Below are 21,970 nucleotides of genomic sequence, written 5' to 3'. Positions count from 1 at the left end.
TATCCTTACCTGTTAAACAGTATTACAGAATATCGTTATGAAGCACTCGCTACTTATAATTTAATAAGAAAATTGTTCTGATCGATTTCATGAGGGAATCATTCCAGATATTACCTTCTTTGGAAAAAAGGGATTGGTTTATTGCTAGTAGCCTAAGCCGCTCCCACAGGAGAATGTCGATGAGTCCGATTACAACTATATACATTCATTGTTTTTGTCAACTAGCAGGGAAACCCGGCGTTGTACGGGGTTGAATGAGAGTCAACAAATATACTATCCTTCAAAAGTATTATTGTTCAATTCTAAATAGAAACATTAATTTCAAACGCGCCCCTTCCTTATCAAAGAACTAAGTGCTGATTTTCGAAATTATTTTACATAATCACTTGGATGTACAAACATCAAGTTCAATTGTGTTCTAAGAAAAACATTTATTTCGAACACACCCTGCCTTATAAAAGAACCTACACCTACTGTTGAATTTATCGGCTGGACCATTTTGCTTGTACAGTGATAAAACGGTATATCTCTAATGTTATATTTTTTTTCATTTCTAGCTGACATATCGCAGTTTAATCGGTAGAGTATTAGCTGCTTTTGCACAACAGCAGCTGCATAAGTCAAAGTGAACCATTCTGGAGTGTCAGACTCCCTGTAGAATTTCTGCCTAAGGTTATCACTTCAACGTTCTCTTTCATCCATTTATTGGAACACTTCAGCAATTAGAGAAAAAAAATCACTGCGGGTGTCTTTGAGGCATTTCCAATCAACCTGTTAACAATATATCGTCGTTTTGAATAATGACGCTTCTTTCTGGGATCAGAGGTATATGGTGATATGAATCATTGATACGAGGTAATATACATTTTCAAGTAGACTATGGCCGTTTGTCACACAAGTCTCTGGCAATGCTGTCGGGAAAAGGTTGAGAAGCAAGGCTTACTTGTTCTTACGATTATGAATTTGTTCTGCTTCGTTAAGTGCTACTAAGAACTTTGGTCGACTTTGTTGACTTTATTTTGCTTTCTTTCCTTCGCTGAAGCCATGGCCAGACGATGCTCTCCATCTTGTAGCGAACACTTTACTCGATGACGTCGAAATGTCACACGAAGTTCGACAAGAATGCGTGTCCATGTGTAAACATTTTCATCAAAGTGTTCGAGCTTTATCGACAAGGTAAGTAAAAAGCAAAGTGTTTCTAAATTACTTTATCGCTTAATGTTTCGCCATTTCGATTATTTAGTGTTGAATTGGCACAGCTTGAGTAAATATTGTTCGCACTAATCGGGAATACGTCCCTGATAATCAGTCCGTTTCCCCCTTTATTAAGCCATCGTCATAAAAAAGATTAGCAATAGACAGAAGATACTAAGCTTATTAGGGACTGTATAAAACTTAGGAACATCACGATAGGTTGACAATGCAGAACTCCGAAAATGTGACAGTGGTCCATGTTCAGTCACACAATTCCGACGCAGCGTGTTCAGGACTGTAGAACACAATGCAGAAGGATATCGCCGGTTCATTTCTGAGCAAACACAAATGTGATTATGCAGAAGGTCTTATGTCGCAGGTTTGGTCTGTTCAGCGCAGGGCGGTATTTAAACAAGGAACGTGCTACATTAGAACAGATATCAAAATTGCCTCAGTCTAGAAGGATTTCTGATCCACTGACTGAGGACAAAAAAAAAGTGTAGTATTAAATCAGATACTACATTTTGATTCTGGCTAAAATATCCCCAAAAGCTTTCTTTCTGTCGGGTTGAGGTATGGTTCGCTTCAATCCTTGAAGATCAACCCTCCCAGTTTTTACCACCTTTCCAAAAAGAGGTCGCTTAATTGTTAATTGCGTGAGGCGCCACTACCGAAAAATACCGGCAGGGCTGCTCAGATATCTTTTGTAGATCAGAGCTCACTTCACCTAGCTCCCAGGACTTTCAAAATCTAGCTGAGCTTATGTCAAACCTCCTGCAAAAGCACTAAATAAACACACAAAACATGTAAATTATTGTTTTGCATTGTCACTTTGTTTTACGGCAGATCAACCCTTTTCCAACTTATGTAATACTGTAATGCCAATAGTACATGATTGTTGTTTATGTGATATCGATGACTATTACAAGCGATTGGTTAGATATCATTGATTAACTATGTTGCTATTTGACCCATATCCTGGGATTCACAGGGATTAATAATGAATCTGATTCGTTGGCACGCTTAACTAAACACAACGTGATAGCAATAATTCCATGCCTTAGGATTATCTACGGGGATGAAACGCGAAAGCCTCTGTGTAGCTTAATTACCATAAATATATTTCGTAACTTACTATATATGTGTGTACATGGTAAAAAAGAATGCACAACGAGAAAGAGATAATATCTTAAAAGGGCTTTGGACATCCCAAGTCTGACCCGCTACCGCCAGTTGTTAGAAGATTATTTTTATTACATTTTCACTCCAAACAAAGCCGCTTTGATGTAAGGGGCTACTATCTGGGACATAAATTGTAGGATACTATGTAGGGAGTTGAGCAGCAATATGTCTGTTAACATTACACTTGAACTTCTGCATGTCAGTACAGTTGGGGAAGTAGGAACCGGGAAGGGAGTTCCAAAGTTTAGCAGTTCTAGGGAAGAAACTATTTGGGTAGAAGGCTTTCTTGCATCTAGGGATCTCTACTGTGTAGGGGCGCGACTTTACTGCTTGTCAGGTTTGTTGGAGGCATTTACGTCGAAGGGGGCACAAGGGCTTGTAGTTCGTCGGAGCATCTACCATTAAAATACTTGTAAAACAGGCAGAGGGATGCAACATTTTGTCGATGGGACAGAAGTTGAAGTTTAGCTGACATTTCGGGACTTATTAGGTTGGCGACTCTCTTTTGAACCTTGTCCAGGAATGAGAGATTAGTAGTAGATGCACCAGCCCAAATGTGATAACCATACTCCATACATGGGCGAATGATGACCTTGTGTGATCCTCGTTCTGTCACGATACTGGAGTAGTTGGTTTTGGCCGTTCAAACCTTTCTTCATGCCTCACTTTGTGTCAGAATAGTTTCACAAAAGAAGGCCTGAGGTAATTCGACCAAAAGAATGTTCAATGTTAGGGTTACCAAACGAATTTAACAATTCTAAAATAAAAGTGGAAAACAGCCGTTCGACAACAATAACAAGATTTATTAAAACACATTAGTGTTACAATGATATGTGTAAAAAACTTGGTTAAAATAAAGTCGAATACCGGATATACAGGGGGAATATGGTTGACTGGTGAAAAGTCCGTGATAGTTAAAAATGGCAGGTACGACGACGGCAGAGTTGTCAACGAGGGACTTGGTTCTCGGTTAACGGAAAATGAACCAACTCGATTTCTCAATTTGGTGTCCTCATTTTTTATGGACCCGGTTTTTGGCAGATGTGCTTTCTTGTTGGTTAGTAAATTAGGACTGTCGACCAATGGTCTAACGCCTAGATCACGGAGGAGGGTAAGGGGAAACGCCCACCCCCCACTTCGGACTCGTATATGATTAGTTATTCTAGAGCAGCCATTAGCTAGTGCCGTAATTAATGATCTGGGTTTCAATTTCCTTGACCGCTCTCAAGGTCTTGTCAAACTTTACACTTTATGGCGTGATCAGGTTGACCCAGCGCACCTATCAATGTTCGACACTTTTGTGTTGTTTTCATTCCATTAAAATCTGAAATAATTTTGTTTTGCTTCTGATAACTCCGTACGTCTTCTTCGAATTATTTTGCTTTTGGCAAAAAACTGACACTTTTTGTTATTTTCATTTTTATTAAAATCTAAATGATTTTGTTTTGCTTCTAACAACTCTGTTATTGTTTGTTTCAACGTATTTATACTTGGTGACCCTTTTTTTTTACATAGGCATCACCACATTATCAAGGCCAAGAGGCCACTCAAGGATAAGGGTTAAAGCGTGTACAGTAGAAATTGGACAATATAGTAATCATTAGTAATGAAAATTTGGTAAATTTGATAACTTATATGGAACGGCTCATCAAGAACTTATTTACATTAGACTTGAAGACAACCATATTGTAGTCAGCCGGAAAGCAGGAAAACGGAAGACAATTCCACAGGCGTGCAGTTAAGAAAGAAGCTTTGTTCATGGAATCTACGTTTAGGTTTAGACACAGATAAAGAGTGGGGGGGAATTATTGATAGTGTTTACAGCTAGACGAGTGTTTCTTGTGAAAGTTTGGCGAGGGGGGACCATAGATTGAAGCTCAGTCGAACACTTTCCATGAAAATAACGATACATCAGAGACAAACTCGCAACATCTCTTCTGTGAGATAGAGGTTGCAAGGAAGAGAAAAGGACATCTCCTACGAGGCTACGAAGTCTATTTTGAACTCTATCAAGGCAGGCCAAGTCCTTTCTAGCAGCTCCTGCCCAGATGTGGCAACAGTATTCCATCCTTGGACGTACCTGCCTCAGCAGTGAGATATCTACCGTATCGATAGAAAGATCCCACCATTTTTCCAGCGGCCTTGGCAACAGATTTGATGTACGTGTTCCATTTAAGATCAGGAGTAATGGTCAAGCCAAGAAGCTTGTCAAAACTTGAGGCCTCCTGAAGACGAGAGCCATTCATTTCAATTGACGTTTTTTTGTTTTTTCCCTTCGTTTTCACTGATTTTAACAATCTGTTATTTACTCTTTACTCAAATTCAAATGATGCAGTAATTTGGAAATTAATTCTTTTTTTAATCACAACACGAAGACGCAGATACACAAAGATGATGACGTCCTTTATTTCATGACCGGTCCATGATTTCACTCCAGGAATTCAAAGTTTCTTTATATGGCTTTTTCTTCTCTAACCTTTCGCTTCCAAGGTTTTACGTAAGCAGCTGTCTCTGACCTCTCTCTAAGTTCTTTCTCCTTGACTCTTCTCCTCTTCTCTCAGACTGCATCTAAAACTCTACCTATATTGAGAACTCGTCACGTCATCGCATGATTAAACATGTGCTCATAAAGCACGTTGGATGACATGCGTTACGTTGCCAAACTTGACATGACTCCGAATTCAGTAACCTATTTTTCAAATAACCTCTTTACAAAATATGTTTACAATTTTAATTTTCACAGAAACAAATTTCATTATTACATTCCTTTTCCAATAAACAGATATCTAACTATTTTGTGTGAGTTAAACAATTGCGATTCCACATTCCTTATTTCAATAACATTCTGTATTTATTTTAACTCATGATTGGAATTTTCAATTCTAAATCTAGCTTCGCAAGTTCGAATCCTTGACTATACTATTTACATTTAACTAATTCCCTATTTTTTACTTGCATGAAAAGGGAATAGCCCTTTATCATGTAACAAGTCCACGGAACTGGAAGTAAGCAAAAACAACTACAAGGTGGAAAATGATACCTATACAGGATTTGAACCTGTGTCACGTAGCATTTTTAACTTTATGGTTTTATTTGTTTATTTTGAGACACGTGCACAAAATTAACGTTTATTATTTATATTACTCATACATAAGTGATAACAAAAAACGCAGCACTGTAATCCATGTATAATTTCGGAAGTAAAGTTCAAAGTGTTTGGAAAATTAATGTCATAACTGCGGGATTATGTTCTATATGTGTTAAGATTGCTTTTGTAATAATACTAGTCTACTTTTCTTCATGCTCTATTTTTTTATTCTATGTGATATTCACGGAATTTCTCTCCTACGATGCTGACCGAGCCACCATGCTAGCTATTAAAGGAAGTTATGACGATCATGAAGTTTAGATCTTTCTTCGTAACCCTATGTCATTGATATTTGTCTGGTGTTCGTGTTTTTGTTTTTTGCTTTGTTTGTTTTGTTTTGTTTCTTGTTTTTTTGTTGTTTTTTTTTTTGTTAGCGCATATAGAAACGCCTGTAATCCTGATGTAGAGGTGTGTTTATTTAGCCTGTTTGTAGAAATAACAGTGCACTAGCACATACAATATACATGTTAGATGTTCACAATACAGAATGTTTGTTAGCGTGTTTCTAACAGGATGCAGGCGTTTCTGGACCTATGTAGATGGGATTCCTTTCTTTATTTACTTATATGGAAGATAGATTAAAGGATTGGCCTCGAGTAAGACTGGAAATTTATTTTCGCCTGACGATGTCTTTTAAGACCGAAACAATAGATTTATTGTAGCGGCTTTTTGATATCTTTTTTTACCTAAATTGAATAAAATAATATGATGCACTTTTTATTTGGGCACTAACAACAATCTTGTTGAAATTCAATGGTTTTTACTTTTTGATATTTTTAACCTTGAATAAATATGTATATTATTCTGTCAATTTTTTATTTGTTTCCGTTAAGTTTAACATACTGTTAAAGACGCGCCCCTACTATCAAGTTATGAACTATTCCGTGGCGTCGTTTCCGTCCATGACGTCACTTCCGGGAAAGGAGAAGCGGTTTACGAGAGAGTTGGAGACAGACTCGCGAAGCGGGTGGTCGTTCACAATTAGTCTTGCCATGAGCAAAGAAATTGTTAAATTACCTCTTTTATGTATTTTTGTTAATACATTTTTATGTAATTTTTACTGTGTCTTTTTCATAATTTATTCAACCACTAAGATCACAACTGGCGACGAGATTTCGAAAACTCATGAGGGAAAACCAAAATTTAAAATACTGCAGTGTTCCCACAACACTGCCGACAAAGAATTTGAAATACACGTGACCCCCCCAAAAGAAAACACTTTCGCAACGAAAAATTCGGCTTTTACTAAAGGTAATTGGAAGCAGCTAGGAAAAACTTGTTACACGAGGATTTTGTGAAAAAAAAGAAGAAAAAAATGCAAGTCGGTAAATATGAAAACATTGGATGAATTCGTAAATAAAACCCTCATTGTCTCTTTACGAAAAAAAAAAACTGTATTCCAGAAGCTAAGTATTATTTTTTATTCCTTGAAAGTTGAAAAAAAAAGTAATTTTTGTCTTTGCAAAAAAAACACGACGTTATTATAAACTGTCGTGATTTAATTTGTTAAAGACAAGAAAGGGTTAGCCTGAATTCGATATTTGAATTCTAACGTATGTAAATGAGCTTTTCTACTTGGAAAGAAAAAACTGTCCTTTAAAAAGACAAGGCTGATAGCCATTAGTCGCATGCTCTCGTGTAATGAATGAATACGTGAATGTAGGATTGACATGAAATTCTTATAGATAAACTAAAATGACCGAAAAATGGGCTGAAATGACTTAAATAAATAAAAAGTAAATGACTTAGAAAGACTTTAATGAACTTAAGGATGAATTGAACGACCTTAAGAATAACTTGAATGCTTAAAAAATAACTGGAATCTTGAATGATCTGGAGAATAATTTGAATGGCTTTGAGACTGACTGGTTGTAAAGTGGGTGATCATTTTACATTAAATTAATACAGAAAAATGATCCCTCACTTTATACCACAAAAATTATTTGATTTAGGGAATTTGAAACGTTATTTTCGTATTCAGGAACCCCGAAATCCAATAAATAGTGGTATAATAAACATAAAAAGAAATAAAATGTATATGGTGTTACGGACCGACTGACTGAGTGACTTATAACAGTTGCTTGCACACGACTAAAAAAACTATTCTGTGGTATGCATTTAAAAAAACAAACTATTCTCCGTCGGTCAGTCCGTGCGTCCATAACACATTTACTTATTAGTTACAAATAAGTGCAGCATTGGTTAAGAACAGATACTACACTTTGATCTTAGCCATGTGGCCAAAGAAAAGTTACATTTTGGACAAGTTTCAGAAAAGTCTAATCGATAGGTAAAAATTTATGGGGCAAAAAGTGTCATTATTTGCAATTTTGGTAAATTTTTAACCCTTTATGAGCCCCTTGAGTCCGAAAAATCAGGTATGCCATACAAACGAAGGGCTAGTTTCAAATCAAAGGATTACTCTCATGGGGAAAAAAGCAAACAAACGAGAAAAAAAACAGTCACAACAAAGTTTGCCCATCCAATCTCCAAACCAAATTCGCCTACAAGGCCATGCAGCTGTTACGGTAGACAACATTGGTTCGGTAGATGCTTTTACAAAAACAAAATATGAAATGAGTGTGGCAGGAGAGGCCAAAAAGCGATGCATTTCAAAAGGGACAAAAATCACAGGGTTCGATAAAAAAAGATTCGACAGGAAAGTCGAGAAGAACCGACAGAAATACGCGACTGGCAACATCCTCAATAAGATAGTTGAGTTACAGTTGGACTCTGGTTCAGACCTGTCCATTATTAACCTACAGACATGGAAAAGCCTTCAGAAACCAACCATGCGTAAGGAGTATAAGTCAGCTCGAGCAGGCACAGGCAATAAAGTAAAATTTGAGGGAGAACTGACATTCCCTGTGACGTTAAATGGCACTACCAATAAAGTAAACGTTTATGTGCATAAGACATCAGAAAACCTCTTCGGAACGGATTGGATGGAACGATTTGAATTGTGGGACAAACCTATGAATAAATGCTGTTATAAGGTAGAAGACTCATCTACAAGAGCACAACAACTGAAGTTAAAAGAAAAACTTTCCGGAAGTTTTCTTATTGGGTCTTGGGAGATGTACCAAGGCTATAGCCAGATTCGAACTGAAGTAAAACGCTCTACCCATTTTCAAGAAGAAACGAAACATCCCGTTTGTGGCAACTGAGAAAATTGTTAAGGAACTGGATCGGTTACAAAAGGCCGAAATACTATCAAAAGTTAGACCCAGTGATTGGGCAGCCCCTGCCATATATGTTACCGAAAAGATAAATCAGATTCATGTATGCGCGAATTTCTCAACGGATCTTTTTCTCACAAACTATGATCTAAACCTGAAAATAATAGCAGTGAGTTACGCAAGCTCGAATGGTGTTGGAGCTTGTATACTTCATATAATACCCGACACTACCAAACACACAATTAGGATGTTGCGCAGATGACACCAGCGATACATTACTGTTGGAGGAAGGGCTGATCGACACTATTTTCGATACATTTGATTTCAAACATCCCCAAACAACACCTGAACAAAGACGGTCGGTTCGGAAAAGAAAGGTCACCGATCCACTAATGATCGATCCTAAACGTAAGAAGTATTAACAGCTTTAACGAACAAAAAGCTTGGGAAGATGGTGTTGGGGACGCACCCCTACTATCGCGGATAATGAATGGCGTCACTTCCGTCCATGACGTCACTTCCGGGGAAAAAGAAGCGAAAGAGTCAGAGACAGACACACGAAGCGGATGGTCGTTCATAACTAGTCCTGTCATGAGCAAAGATAATTACCTTTTTCAATTACCTTTTTTATATATTTTTGTTAATATATTTTTATTTAATTGTTGTGTCTTTTTCGTCATTTATTCAACCACTAACACCACAACACATACATAGAGCTACATTAATAAAAGGGTTGATATAAATAAAGGTGAAATATGATTGAATAAGCATATTTTTCTCCTATAAACACACACACAGACACACATAATTTATAATAAGAATATGTTCTATCGAATTTTGTTTTAAAAAAGAAGTCCTTTAAAAGAGAATAAGAATGATATGTTTGGACAATACTTACGTTCTTGAAATAATTGGCTGGACCCGATCTGCCCAGGTGAAAGTATTAGCGGTCAGCAAGTAATCATCCCACTTCAAGTTACCATAATCCATTAGAAACATCACATTCGCTGCCGCAATTTCCAGTTTATCCTGGACAGCGAGGACATAAAATAATCGATTTAAAACAAAAAACATACAAAAATTCATCAAAATGTATCAACATTAATTAATTTTTCAGTAACTGATCTAGCAGTTCTAATAATGATATTACATGCAAAACTCTTTTCACTAGGCGTGTAATTAATGACTAATGCTTTTAAGAAAATGAGTGGTCTCAGCAATGATAACAAATGCAGATTCTAACACACAGAGGTAGACAATGTGAGCCACCTGATATTCAACTGTAAGATTACGTGGGAAACGGTTACTATACGACGCGACACAAAACAGTGTGTAAATATCTTCATTGGACGATGTGTATAAGTTGAATATTGAATGCAGCAATAAATCCTGGGAAAGAATGAGTGCAAATAAGTCATACACCATCCTCTATGACTATGCAATCCATACAGATAGAAAACGTGACATTAATACCTGACATAGTGATATGGGACAAGAGGGCAAAAGAAGCAACCTTAGTAGAAGTCAATGTCCCCAATGTCTGGGTTAAACAAAGCTGAGAAGAAAAAGATTACAAAATACCAAGGTCTTATGTATGACATAAAAGAAACTGGAATCTTAGAAAGATTTCTATCATTTTGGTAATTATAAAACCTACTTCGCAAATAAACCCGGTGAACCAATTGCAAGAGAGATTCAAATAATTGCACCCAAATATCTCTCGGTTGAAATATCTGAGTTAACGGTTGAATGTTTTGCATTCGGCAGGATGCCCCATCCCTAGCTTGAACAAACAGATTAAAAGTTAAAAAGAAGTTGAAAATAGGCGTCTTAATACGGATATCATGTTGTCATTCAGCCAACAGTCATCCACTTATTCATGAGTTCGTATACTCTAACTCCCTTGGTTCGACGGTCACAAAAATTGCGACAAAATGTACCACCTCTAATAGTAGAAAATACTACATGCAAAACTGGTTTGCAATGTAAAACGTAACAGCATAAATATACGCACAATAAATACAGCAATTGACTAATATGTGCATCAGAAAAATAACAATTTTTCATGAACAAATGGTCAACTTAATATAAATTCAATATGGCCGGCATCGCAATATGCAAATTAGTCAAATTTTACAATTTATTTGGGTAATTTTTCTTGATTTTACAAACGTGCTACAAATAGCATGCACATTGTATACAATAAAACATTAGGTCGTTTTTTAAATTGGTTTCAAAATCATTTTTCTACAAAACAATTCAACCCTCAGAGGGTTAATATTGCAATAACATTTATTATTACATATAAAATTATTGAATATTTTTCTTTGAAAAATATTTTTATTCGTACATATTTATTAAAAATAATAAAATCAAGCTTGTTTACGTGATAAACAAAGAACTACTAAAACATGGTAAAATGACCAACACTAATTGCATTTCAGGAATGTAACAAATATGAAATAATATGAAGGAGAAATTAACATGCAATACTGATAAGTTTCATTGGGGGTACTGGTGGCTTAATAGGTCGAGAGACGGCACGAGGCTTTTCAACGAATAATCGTGATGGAGAAGTGCTTATAAAGCCAACTCCATTACCGCTTGTTTCAAGTGTAGCGCATCATTAACAAACCTAGGCTGTTGAAGAAGTTATGTGCGGTGGAATCTATCGCCCCACTCGAAGTTTTTTTGTTTTTTTGCGAAGGTGGTAAATATTTCAGGTAATTCAGAAAAATATTCTTCAGTTAAAATTGATATAACAGTTTAATGCTAATTCTAAAATGCAATTATCGGTAAACAGATGTTTCGTCATTTACAACTCGTTAGCGTGGCTAAACCTAGTAGGATTCGAAACCATGACATCAGATTTGCAATCCAGAAGTTCCTCAAATGAATTAACTTCTGAAAGTGCTTTTTATAGCTGTCATTTATTTTTTTATTTTTGTTTTGCGTTACTTTTAAGTGGATTCAATTATTTAAACAAAATTGCATTTATACCTAAATGCTAGTTGAGGTTAATTTTTCCTTAACTTTACATTAGTAAAGTCCCCAGATGGAGAGCGACATATATATATTTAAAAATATCCCCTATTATATAAAAGGAACTTCGTGTGTGAGAGAGAGAGTTCCCTATGGACTCGAAAACAGCTGGGACGATTTTTATGAAATTTCACACGAAGGTACTTTACGTGCAAGGCAGTGTGTTGTAATGTCTTCGATAAGTATTAATAATCGAAATAATTCGATGAAAGAAGGAACATGCGATTTTGACCAAAGTTAACATCTTACACAGCCTAACATCACAAAGTGTATTTTAGAAGTTTTGTTACCATACAAGCGGAAAAGGCCCGACATATTAAATCAAGAAGTCTAATGAGAGTTTCTGTTTGAAACACAATTGCACCATGACACTTGACTTTTTCATTTTAAACTTAAATTCAAACCATTATCACCGAAAAAGCAGTAAGGATAGACATAAAATTAAGAGTAGATTTTTTATATGACAGGGGCGCGTTCAAAATTAATGTTTCTGTTTAGAGCACAACTGAACCATGATAATTGACTCTTGCATTTTAAGCTTTATTTCACTCGTAATCTAAATGTAAATATCTGAATTAAATGTTTGGAATTTAGCTATTTTTCCATAATATTTTAGGCTGTAATATTGGTAACCTTAAGTGGGAGGAGTTTTAAATATGTCTATTTCAAGTGGTCTTGTATTTTTGATCAGCAGTGTATAAAAAATAATTTTATATAATAAAAAAATTATTTTATATAATAAAAAAATAAATATATATAATAAAATAAATATATATAATATATTTTATATATTTTATATATTAATTTTTATAACAGTGGATTCTCTACGGTGCAATGTAGACTGCAATGTATTGTGGACTAAGTAAGTCACTGCAGAGAGGCATGTGAAGCTTTCCCACGGGGCACCTGGATGGGTCCCCAAGCAAGACAGGCAATCCATCGAATTGATTGAAAATCATGCAATTTCACCGATTTCAATAACAAAAATATTCGAGTGTGAAAAATTCGTTGATCATCATTCAACCCCGGGCAACGTCACATCTCCTTTCTCGTCTGATATCACTGTTAATCTTGCTATTGCTTATTCTAAAGAATGTTTTTCAACTGATAATTTTCATTAAAAAGTTAAAAAACTTTGATGGTCTATCGAGAACCAGTGCATCAACGTGATTATGACGATAATCCCGCAATATTTACTAACCTAGATGGTTCAGGAATCCGTTCATCTCTACTACAATCGTTCCCCATCGATAGTCTTCCACAGACGTTGCTATATGCCCAGGTTTCGTCAGCGAATATATTGATGACAATGGTGTGAATATTAATGTATTTTTGAGATGAGGTGTTTTCATTGATTGAGATTGTCGGACTGACTTCCTCGTCTTGGTTGTTATTGTCACAACGTTTCGGCCGTTTTGCCCTCCGGCCTTCGTCAGGTGAACCGTTTATTATTACGGGGACCGTTTATTATTACGGGGACTCCAGCTAGGCTTTGGGACATTGTTGCTGATTCTCTGTTTTCAATGTTACTTTTTCACTGCCTTCGTTCAGGATTGAACTCAGCACCTTTTGAGTAACTGTAAACTTTGATACAACGTCTAGGACCACTCGGCCATATGTCACTAGGACAATTCTTAGTTGATTTTTGTTAATGTTAAACCTATGTTGTTATTCAAGGTTTTCTCTCTCTCTCTCTCTCTCTCTATCAGAGGTGTCCAAATTGCATTCAGCTCTATGCTTGGTTTGCTCAGTAGGTTGTTATGTCCGAGCATGTGAGCTGTTTCTTTAAGTTTTCTCACTTTCCAGTGGGTCTCTCTGTTTATTATTTTTACTTCATCCCATAGACATGGTTGGCTATACCCGATTTTTCCGTCTCCCCTTTAGTTACCGCTTTTCGGTGTTCTTCCACCCTTACTTTAAGGGGGCGGCATGTTTCACCCTTGTAAACCTTTCTGCAACTGCAGTGTGAATATGTCGATGCAATTCCATCCCATATTTATTTGTCACGTAATTAGATATTAGTCATTTTTTTCATAGTGGCTACAAAATTGTTAATAAAATTTACAGTTGTTTTGGCAATGCAGTCATATTTCACACAAATAAACTTTAGTCTATGACCGAGATTCAGTTATGAAACTCCAGATTAAACGAAATAAATATTAATCAATATTCAAAAATTATGTCAAAATTGTGTTTATTCGAGATATCAAATAAATGTAACTACTAGTGGTGTTGCATAGGGGTCATATTAACGGTGACGTTAGTGACAATACTGAGGGAAACATTTATAACCGGTTGAGATAAGAGTGAGAGATACATATCTTGTAAGAGTTACAAAACGTTCATAATAACGATGAGAGAGAAAAAGTTCATATTAAGAATGTTTCACACATTACCTTTTGCTGTTGATTGATGACACGACACAGTTTTACAAAACATGATGATAACTTCTTTATTATCGGATCGACCGGTCGAATGATGATGACGTCAAGGAATTCAAAGTCGTTCTACATGATTAAACGTTCTCCCTTCGCTTCTAAGGGGGCCCTCCTCTGATCATGTCATCTCTGTCCGACCGACTCTGCTGACTGTTCGATCCGGACTCGACTGCCTCTGATCTTCAACTCTCCCTCTGCTAATCCTAGCTTCTGTTATTGAGAATTTCCCTTTCTGCTATGACGTCATATGTATGGCTCTAAACTTGATTGACTCACGTGGCTTAAACATACGTGGCTCGGCACATGTTCCCAAAACACACTTCTGCAGACAAAGAATTCTTACTAACCTATTTTTCAAAATATTTTTAAATTGTATTGGTCATTATTTTTAGCTGACCTTTTTTAATTCAATTTCCATAAAATAATGAACAATTAATTCTTTTTACAAACAAACAATATCTAAACTATTTTATATGTAATTTAACAATGCGAAATTCTAACATTCTATTTTCTGAATCTATTTCTGAACCTTGCTTACAAAGTTCGAATGTCGGTCTATCCTAATCTCATTTTCCACTTATCTAATGTTCTTCTTATTTACAGGAAAATGGGACTCTTTTCTTGTAACAGTGGTGGGACGATTCTAATCATTTCATCGATTCCGATATAGCTATCGATTCCGATTCCTTTAAATTTTCTGAATATTCAATTAAAAATTTGTTGTTTTTAATTTTTACATTACCGTAAAACGCCGTGAAATGTGTGCAGGATTTCGCAATAAATTGAAATCATTTCAGATCAGTCTGTGTATGGAGGGACGGACCAAAATATGAATCTTTTTTATCATAAGTTGGACAAATCAGTTTTATTGAAAGGAGGTTTATAAACACTATTGTACTATCACACTCATCGTATTAGTTTTCTTTCATTTTTTTTCCAAATATAATACAGCGGTGAAAAATGTGCATGTTTTAAATTTATTCTGGATAATACTCTACTGTTGATTGTCTTTTAATTAAAATAATATTTTCTCCGGCAAATTCTGGACACAGGTTCTGTTAGTAAATATATAAATCACGCTTGAATCACAAATCAATTATTATGAACTAAGCCAAATTACCTTCAAATCTCGAAGTTCGCCTGTCGCCAAACTGTCAATATAATTCTGCAAACTGACTAGGTCGCAGGTGCTTTCGGCATGTGCTGTTATTCTTTTGACGATGTTGTCATATTGGTTGCATATAGAACGGTTGAATAGATTACTGACACTGGACACTTTGCTCACCATTTTGTTATTTAAATGTTCTGCTCGAGCAACAAGCCACTGTTAAGGCGATTAAGTAGACATGAAAGCATAAAGTTTCACAACAAAAATAACAAAATATATAACGATAAATGTGAATACAAAAAGTACAGTTTCACAAAAAGATTTTAATACTGAAATCATACGTTTATATACTTTTATTCCTGCATAGTTTCTATAAATACTACTTATTCAAAAGGAATCAACATTCAAGAAGTTATCTCATTTGCGTTGCATATTACATTTAGAAAATCTGTTTTAATAATTAGCTCTAAATTTTTAATAGAAATTAGTAATAAAATTTTCTTAAGTATTCTATTTAGAAATATTATATAAAGTTGATTTATTTAATTTATTTTTGATTTAATTTACATTTAATTTATTTTAAATTATTATTATAACCAATATCAGCTGCGTTTAAAAATGGAAGTTTTCATTTAACCAATGAGTTATTTCCCTTTACGCTATTAGATTTTATTTCCCTTTTTGAATTTCACAGATGAAGATGGCTATGTTTCATAAACCCAAAATATGGTCAACTTTTAAGAAAATCGTAACAACTTAGGATATTATGTGACTAAACCCTCCACCCGGCAACATTTTTTTGTTCTGTTTTGTTTTTCTTTTGTTTTTTACGTGGCAACGCCGGGTATGTACAGCTTACATAAATAAAAGTATATTAGTGTTAAGACGTACACTTGCACATTAGAAGAGCAATAGTGTTGATCACATACAAGCATATATACACACACAACACACGGTAAGCATAAACTTTAATTTATTATTATTATTATTATTATTATTATTATTATTATTATTATTATTATTATTATTATTATTATTATTTACTGTTGCATAGGGGGTCTCATTAAAAGAGTCTTAGAGTCTTATTATAAGTGATGCTTTTTCTTGTGAGAGAGAGAGGCTTAGAAAGAGTCTTGTTACAGTGAGGGATGTTGTATAAGGGATTATATAGGAGAGAGTCTTAGGAAGAGATGCTTTTTCTTGTGAGAGAGAGAGGCTTGTTGTACGAGAGACTTAGTGAGTTCATATTATAATTCTTATATATTAAAATGTTCTTTCTTAGATCTTGCTGATGGAAGAAGGAGAAAGCTCTTGGAGTGAAGGGACATAGTGTTCAGACAGTTCGGATATTATGTAGCCATGATGATGTTGAGACGTGTATGTAAAGACATATATTAACACAAATACATAATACAATTGGACTTCTGTAGGAATCATAAGACACAAGACGAGGTTTACAAAAATATAATGGTTTATTCTTCACACGGCCGTGATTCCATCATCAAGAATTCAAAGTTTCACATTTTTTCTTGAAGTGACGTCTCGCTCCTAGACGTCTGAATCTCTCTGAGTTTTCTCACTGACTGTCTTCTAACTCAAGTTTTTTTCTATTCCTAGAACTTTCTATTTTTCCGTGACGTCATACACATGTTAAAACATGTGCATTCTTTCACGTATCCTCGACATACGTGTCCAAAACTTTTCCTATTTCTACAAAAGGAATTTTAACCTATATTCAATATGTTAAAAACATTATCTTATAAGCTGCATTCTTTCAATTTAAAATTTCATAATAAACTTGACAGCTCACATTCTTTTCTTGAAATATTTATCTATTTCTAAACAAATGTTTTGTTTTACATTTTTAAATTCTCACACGTAATCTATTTCTAAAGTAGATTACGAGGTTCGAATTTCGCCTATGCCATTTCATTTTCATTTTAAACTAAATTCTCCATTTTTATACTTACATGAAAAGGGGACAGCCCTTATCATGTAACATCACTAGGAGTGGTTACACAAGCCAATATCAAAGATTGCTCTTTGAGAACCTGTGGTGTTCCGTGGAGTCCGAGTGACAACAAGTCTCCTCAGACTTCCAGTACTCTACACCTCTTTCGATAACTATTCCAAAAGAATTTGCGTTATCGCAACAACCGCTTACCATTGATTTCTCATTGGTGGCGGCTATTAGTCTTTACTGGAATTTGGGTGGCAATAAGCCTCCCCAAGGTCCCCGTTCTCCTTGTACTCAGTCAGTGGAGGTCTGACTAGTGCTTTCTCTACTCGGTCTTTCCATCCTCCTTGATCCTCATTATTTGGTGTAGGACCCGTTTATTGTGACACTTATAAAAAATGGAAGGGCGGTACTTTGCAATTATACAATTTCAGTTTTCATGATTCCATGTGAAGTTCTCTTGTGTCTTGTATCTGTAGCCGTTTCCGTGTCCAGTTTGTGTTGAGTTTATGTGTGGTGTTAGTTTCCACATTCAAGGGTTTTCCTTAATATTTCTGCAGTTTTCATTATTTAAATTCGTTTTATCTTCTCGGCTATCCCTCTGATCCAATCTCTCCTATTCTTTTTTCAAAGTTTTTATATTGTTTTCTGGTGCTCCTACTCCTATTAGTGGTGTTATATTTACTTTCTTCATTTTCTAAATCCCTTTGAGCTCTCTGCAAAGATACACTGGCCATAAAAGTCCCTTCATGAATTCAAAGTATAGTGATAAGACATCATTAGCTGCATATTACAGTGAACCAATTGTTAGCTGGAAAGTTCTGAAAAAAAAAACACAGAACTTGTCAATCACTTAACTCCCCTTGTTTCCTTTGCTTAAATGAAAAACTCTTTATCACTAAATTTAAAGATAACAATAAACTCCTAAATAAAAAAACAAGAAACATCAATAAATTGTAAGCATTACAAATCACACCTCCTTAATCACTTACATACTCCTCCCTTTTAGGTCCCTATCAAACATGCCTTTAAGACTACATATACTAAAATCCCACAAAAATGCACCCTTTTACTTAAATCCCCATTTAATATTGGCTAATTTCATTACTACACCATCTTTGTCAGCACCGCTCCGAATATCATTCCATATGACTATACCCATTACTTCCAAGCAATTTCTCTACAGACTCCAAATATTTATCTATTTTCCTCAATTTATCCACTAAATTTTAGCAATTTGCATATACATGTATGTTATATCCCATATTAAGTTCCCCTGAAACATTTTAATGATGTTTACTCTTAATACAAATATTCGACAAAATTAAGATTATCTGTATGTGTTGTGTTGATGTCTTGCCTTAACTCTAATACAGTAGAACCCCGGCATATGGCATTAAAAATTAGTAACAAAATACAGTACAGTATAAAATACAACTGTATATAATCAAATAACGTTATAGATAACACCGTAAGGCGGGGAAAATAACATAACCAGGAACCGGAAAAATATCGTATTCCACATCGTAACCTGAAAAAAAGGTTGTAATAATAAAGAGCATATATATGTATGTGTTACATGATAAGGGCTGCCCCCTTTTCATGTAAGTATAAAAATAGAGAGATTTAGTTAAAATGAAAATGAAATAGAATTGACGAAATTCGAACTTCGTAAATTAGGTTTAGAAATAGATTACGAGAGAGAATTAGAAAATGGAATGTAAAACAAACCATTGTTTAGCTTAGAGATAAAATAGTTTCAAGAAAAGAATGTGCGTTGTCAATTCTGTTATGAAACATTCAAATGAGGAATGCAACTATACAAGATAATTTAATAAACATGTTTTTAACATATTGGAAAAATAGGTTACTGGGAATATAGGTTAAAATTCCTTTTGTAAACAAAGGAAAAAGTTTTGGGCACGCATGTCCAGAACACGTGAAAGAAGACACATGTGTTAACATGTGTATGACGTCATGGAAAATGGGAAGTTCTAGTTATAGTTAGAAACTTGAGAGAAACTGGGAGAGAAACTGAGGGAGAGTCAGAGAGAGTCTGAGGACGACAGACGACAGTCCAGACATGGACATTCGAACGTCTAGAAGCGAGACGGTAACTTTTGAAACTTAGAATGTGAAGCTTTGAATTCTTGACTCAGAAAACCACGGCCGGTCGTGAGAAGAAATAAACCCATCATGTGTTTTTATAAACGTCGTCTTTGTGTTGTAATTCTACCAAAAGGTAAAGTGAAATTTGTTATTATATGTCTATATATCTGTGTTATAAAATGTCTTTACATACACTTCTCGACATCTCATATCTACACCAAGACTGTCTGAACACTATCTCCTCACTCAAAGAGCTTCCATTACACTTCTAAGTAATAAACATTTAATGTATATGAATAATCATAACACGAACAACAATCTCTTCATAACAGAAACAACGACATTCTTTATAACACGAACAATCTCTCAACAACATCTCTCTCTCTCTCTCTCTCTCTCTCTCTCTCTCTCTCTCTCTCTCTCTCTCTCTCTCTCTCTCTCTCTCTCTCTCTCTCTCTCTCTCTAAGACTCCAAGACTCTCACTTATAATAAGACTCTCCTAATAACAAACAACAAGAATAACAAAAACAATAAGAAGAAAATATATATATAACATATGTATACATATAACATATGTATATGTATATGTGCATAGCTTCATATCAATTATTACTTTATATCGTGACTTATTTGATCCTTTGCCGTTTACACATTATCTTGTATTTTTTTTAAATCCATTATTCTTTGTATTTTTATTCTTAAATTTTACTTTAAACGCTTTCTTCCCACTATTGTTAACATTATTAAAATACAGATAAATTTTTCTTATATAAAACAATACATAAAGTCATAAATAAACTTGCTTGATTCAAGTGGTCTCCGTCTACTTGGAAAATCCCCATTGGAATATCTGTGGGAAGCAGCAACGCGTTTTGACGCAGTTTCAATATTTTATTGATGTTCTTCGAATATTCTTCAAGCGTTCGTTCTTTATTAATAAAATATTCGATATGGAGTTCTGTATCTCTACTGAGTAGGTAATTGAATATGTGATATGTGGTCTGGTATCTGGAACGAGATAACACCATCTAATAATAATAATAAGAAGAAGAACAGCAACAACAACATCAACAGCAGCAGCACTAACAACAATGGTGGTTATGCTAATAATAATAATAATAATAATAATAATAATAATAATAATAATAATAATAATAATAATAATAATAGCAAGAGTTATAATAATTGAGAGTTCTGGAAGCAGACGTCATAAAAAGAAGAGAAATGAAAGAAAAATTGCAAAGGAATACATAAGAAAAACAAGAAAACTTCTAGAAACTAAATTATGTAATAGAATCCTAATAAAAGGCATAATCACCTGGACAATATCACTAGATATTCCGGACTGTTTATAGGTTGGACTCAAGGAGAACTGGGGCATTCCGACCAAAAGACTAGGAAACTTATGACCATGCACAACGCACTATATCTAAACAGTGATGCTAACCGATTCTACATGAAAAAGAAAGACGGGGGAAGAGGGATTCTCTGTATAGAAGAGTGTGAATGGCTTTAAAAAAAGAATTGGAAAAATACCAGATCACAGAAAAACTGATCATTGCAGTAAAAGACAAAAAAAATGAACAAGACGGAAGACAGAGAGGCAAGGGATAAGGCAAAAAAATCGGAAAAGAACCAACTACATAAGAATGACAAAATATGAGACTTACAAAAACATTTACACAAAACACTTAGATAAAAAAAATACCTAAAGAAACTGTATCTTTTATATCACCGCACATGATAATACTATTAGAACCAACTACCTCAAAGAAAAGATCAACAAAAACACAGGAAAACAGCAAATGCAGACTCTGTGGACAAAGAGACGAAAAGATAAACCACATAAATGAATGCAGTAAACTAACCTCAAAAGAATATAAGAGTAGACACGACTAAGTAGCAAATTATGCAAGCAACTGCATTTTAGACACAGACAAATGGTACAAACACGAACCAGCAGCAGTACTTGAAAATGGAAATAATAAAATCCTACGCGAAGTGGGTGTACAAAGAGATAACCCCATCCAAGTAAGAAAACCAGATGTCATAATAGTTAACAAGAAAGGAAAATCTTGCGAGATCGTAGATTTCACTGTTCCAGTAAACTCTATGGTGAATATCAATGAGACTGAGAAGCGAAGCAAATACGCGGAACTAACCAGATAGATAAAAAGATAACATGAATAATAGTAGAAACATTTCCGAAAAACTTTGAAAAAACTAATGGAAGAGATTGGAATCAGATGAATAGCTGAGACGGATAACAGTGATGAAAACGGAATACTTATGAGCTACAAACGCTGATCGACATATGGAAACTCCAACAGAAGTAAAATAAAAACATAGAGGAACACCACATGAAATGAAGAAAACTGAAATCTTAAAATTGTAAGCTAACACCTCCGGCATAAACTGGCAACACACTAAATAGTCGTCAATGGTCAAGGGGAATATATAGACCGACGAGAGAAAGCACTAACCAGACCGCTACTGGATGAGTGCGAATAAGGCTGAAACTTTGAGGAGGCTTATTGCTACCCAGATTCCAACGAGGGCCAAATGGCTGTTTCCAGCGAGAAATCAATGGTAATCAGCTTTTGCGATAATGCA

General features: G+C 35.0%; 1 protein-coding gene across 1 annotated transcript in view; it reads right to left on the bottom strand.

Annotated features, from left to right (window-relative positions):
• Nucleotides 1-21,970, bottom strand: part of LOC145244699 (dynein axonemal heavy chain 3-like) — a 382,877-nt gene that overhangs the window by 269,421 nt on the left and 91,486 nt on the right. Inside the window, exons 13-15 of the mRNA XM_080107154.1 lie at nt 20,161-20,365; nt 15,304-15,507; nt 9,602-9,732 (exon numbers count right to left, since the gene is read on the bottom strand). Coding sequence (XP_079963280.1) covers nt 9,602-9,732; nt 15,304-15,507; nt 20,161-20,365 — 540 coding nt within the window. The remainder of the gene's footprint in view (nt 1-9,601; nt 9,733-15,303; nt 15,508-20,160; nt 20,366-21,970) is intronic.

The sequence above is a fragment of the Euprymna scolopes genome, chromosome 1 (assembly GCF_053919585.1).
Source record: "Euprymna scolopes isolate OS-2025 chromosome 1, ASM5391958v1, whole genome shotgun sequence".
Taxonomy (NCBI): domain Eukaryota; kingdom Metazoa; phylum Mollusca; class Cephalopoda; order Sepiida; family Sepiolidae; genus Euprymna; species Euprymna scolopes.
The sequence above is the reverse complement of the archived record's forward strand: the minus strand, read 5'-3'. Positions and strand labels throughout refer to the sequence as shown.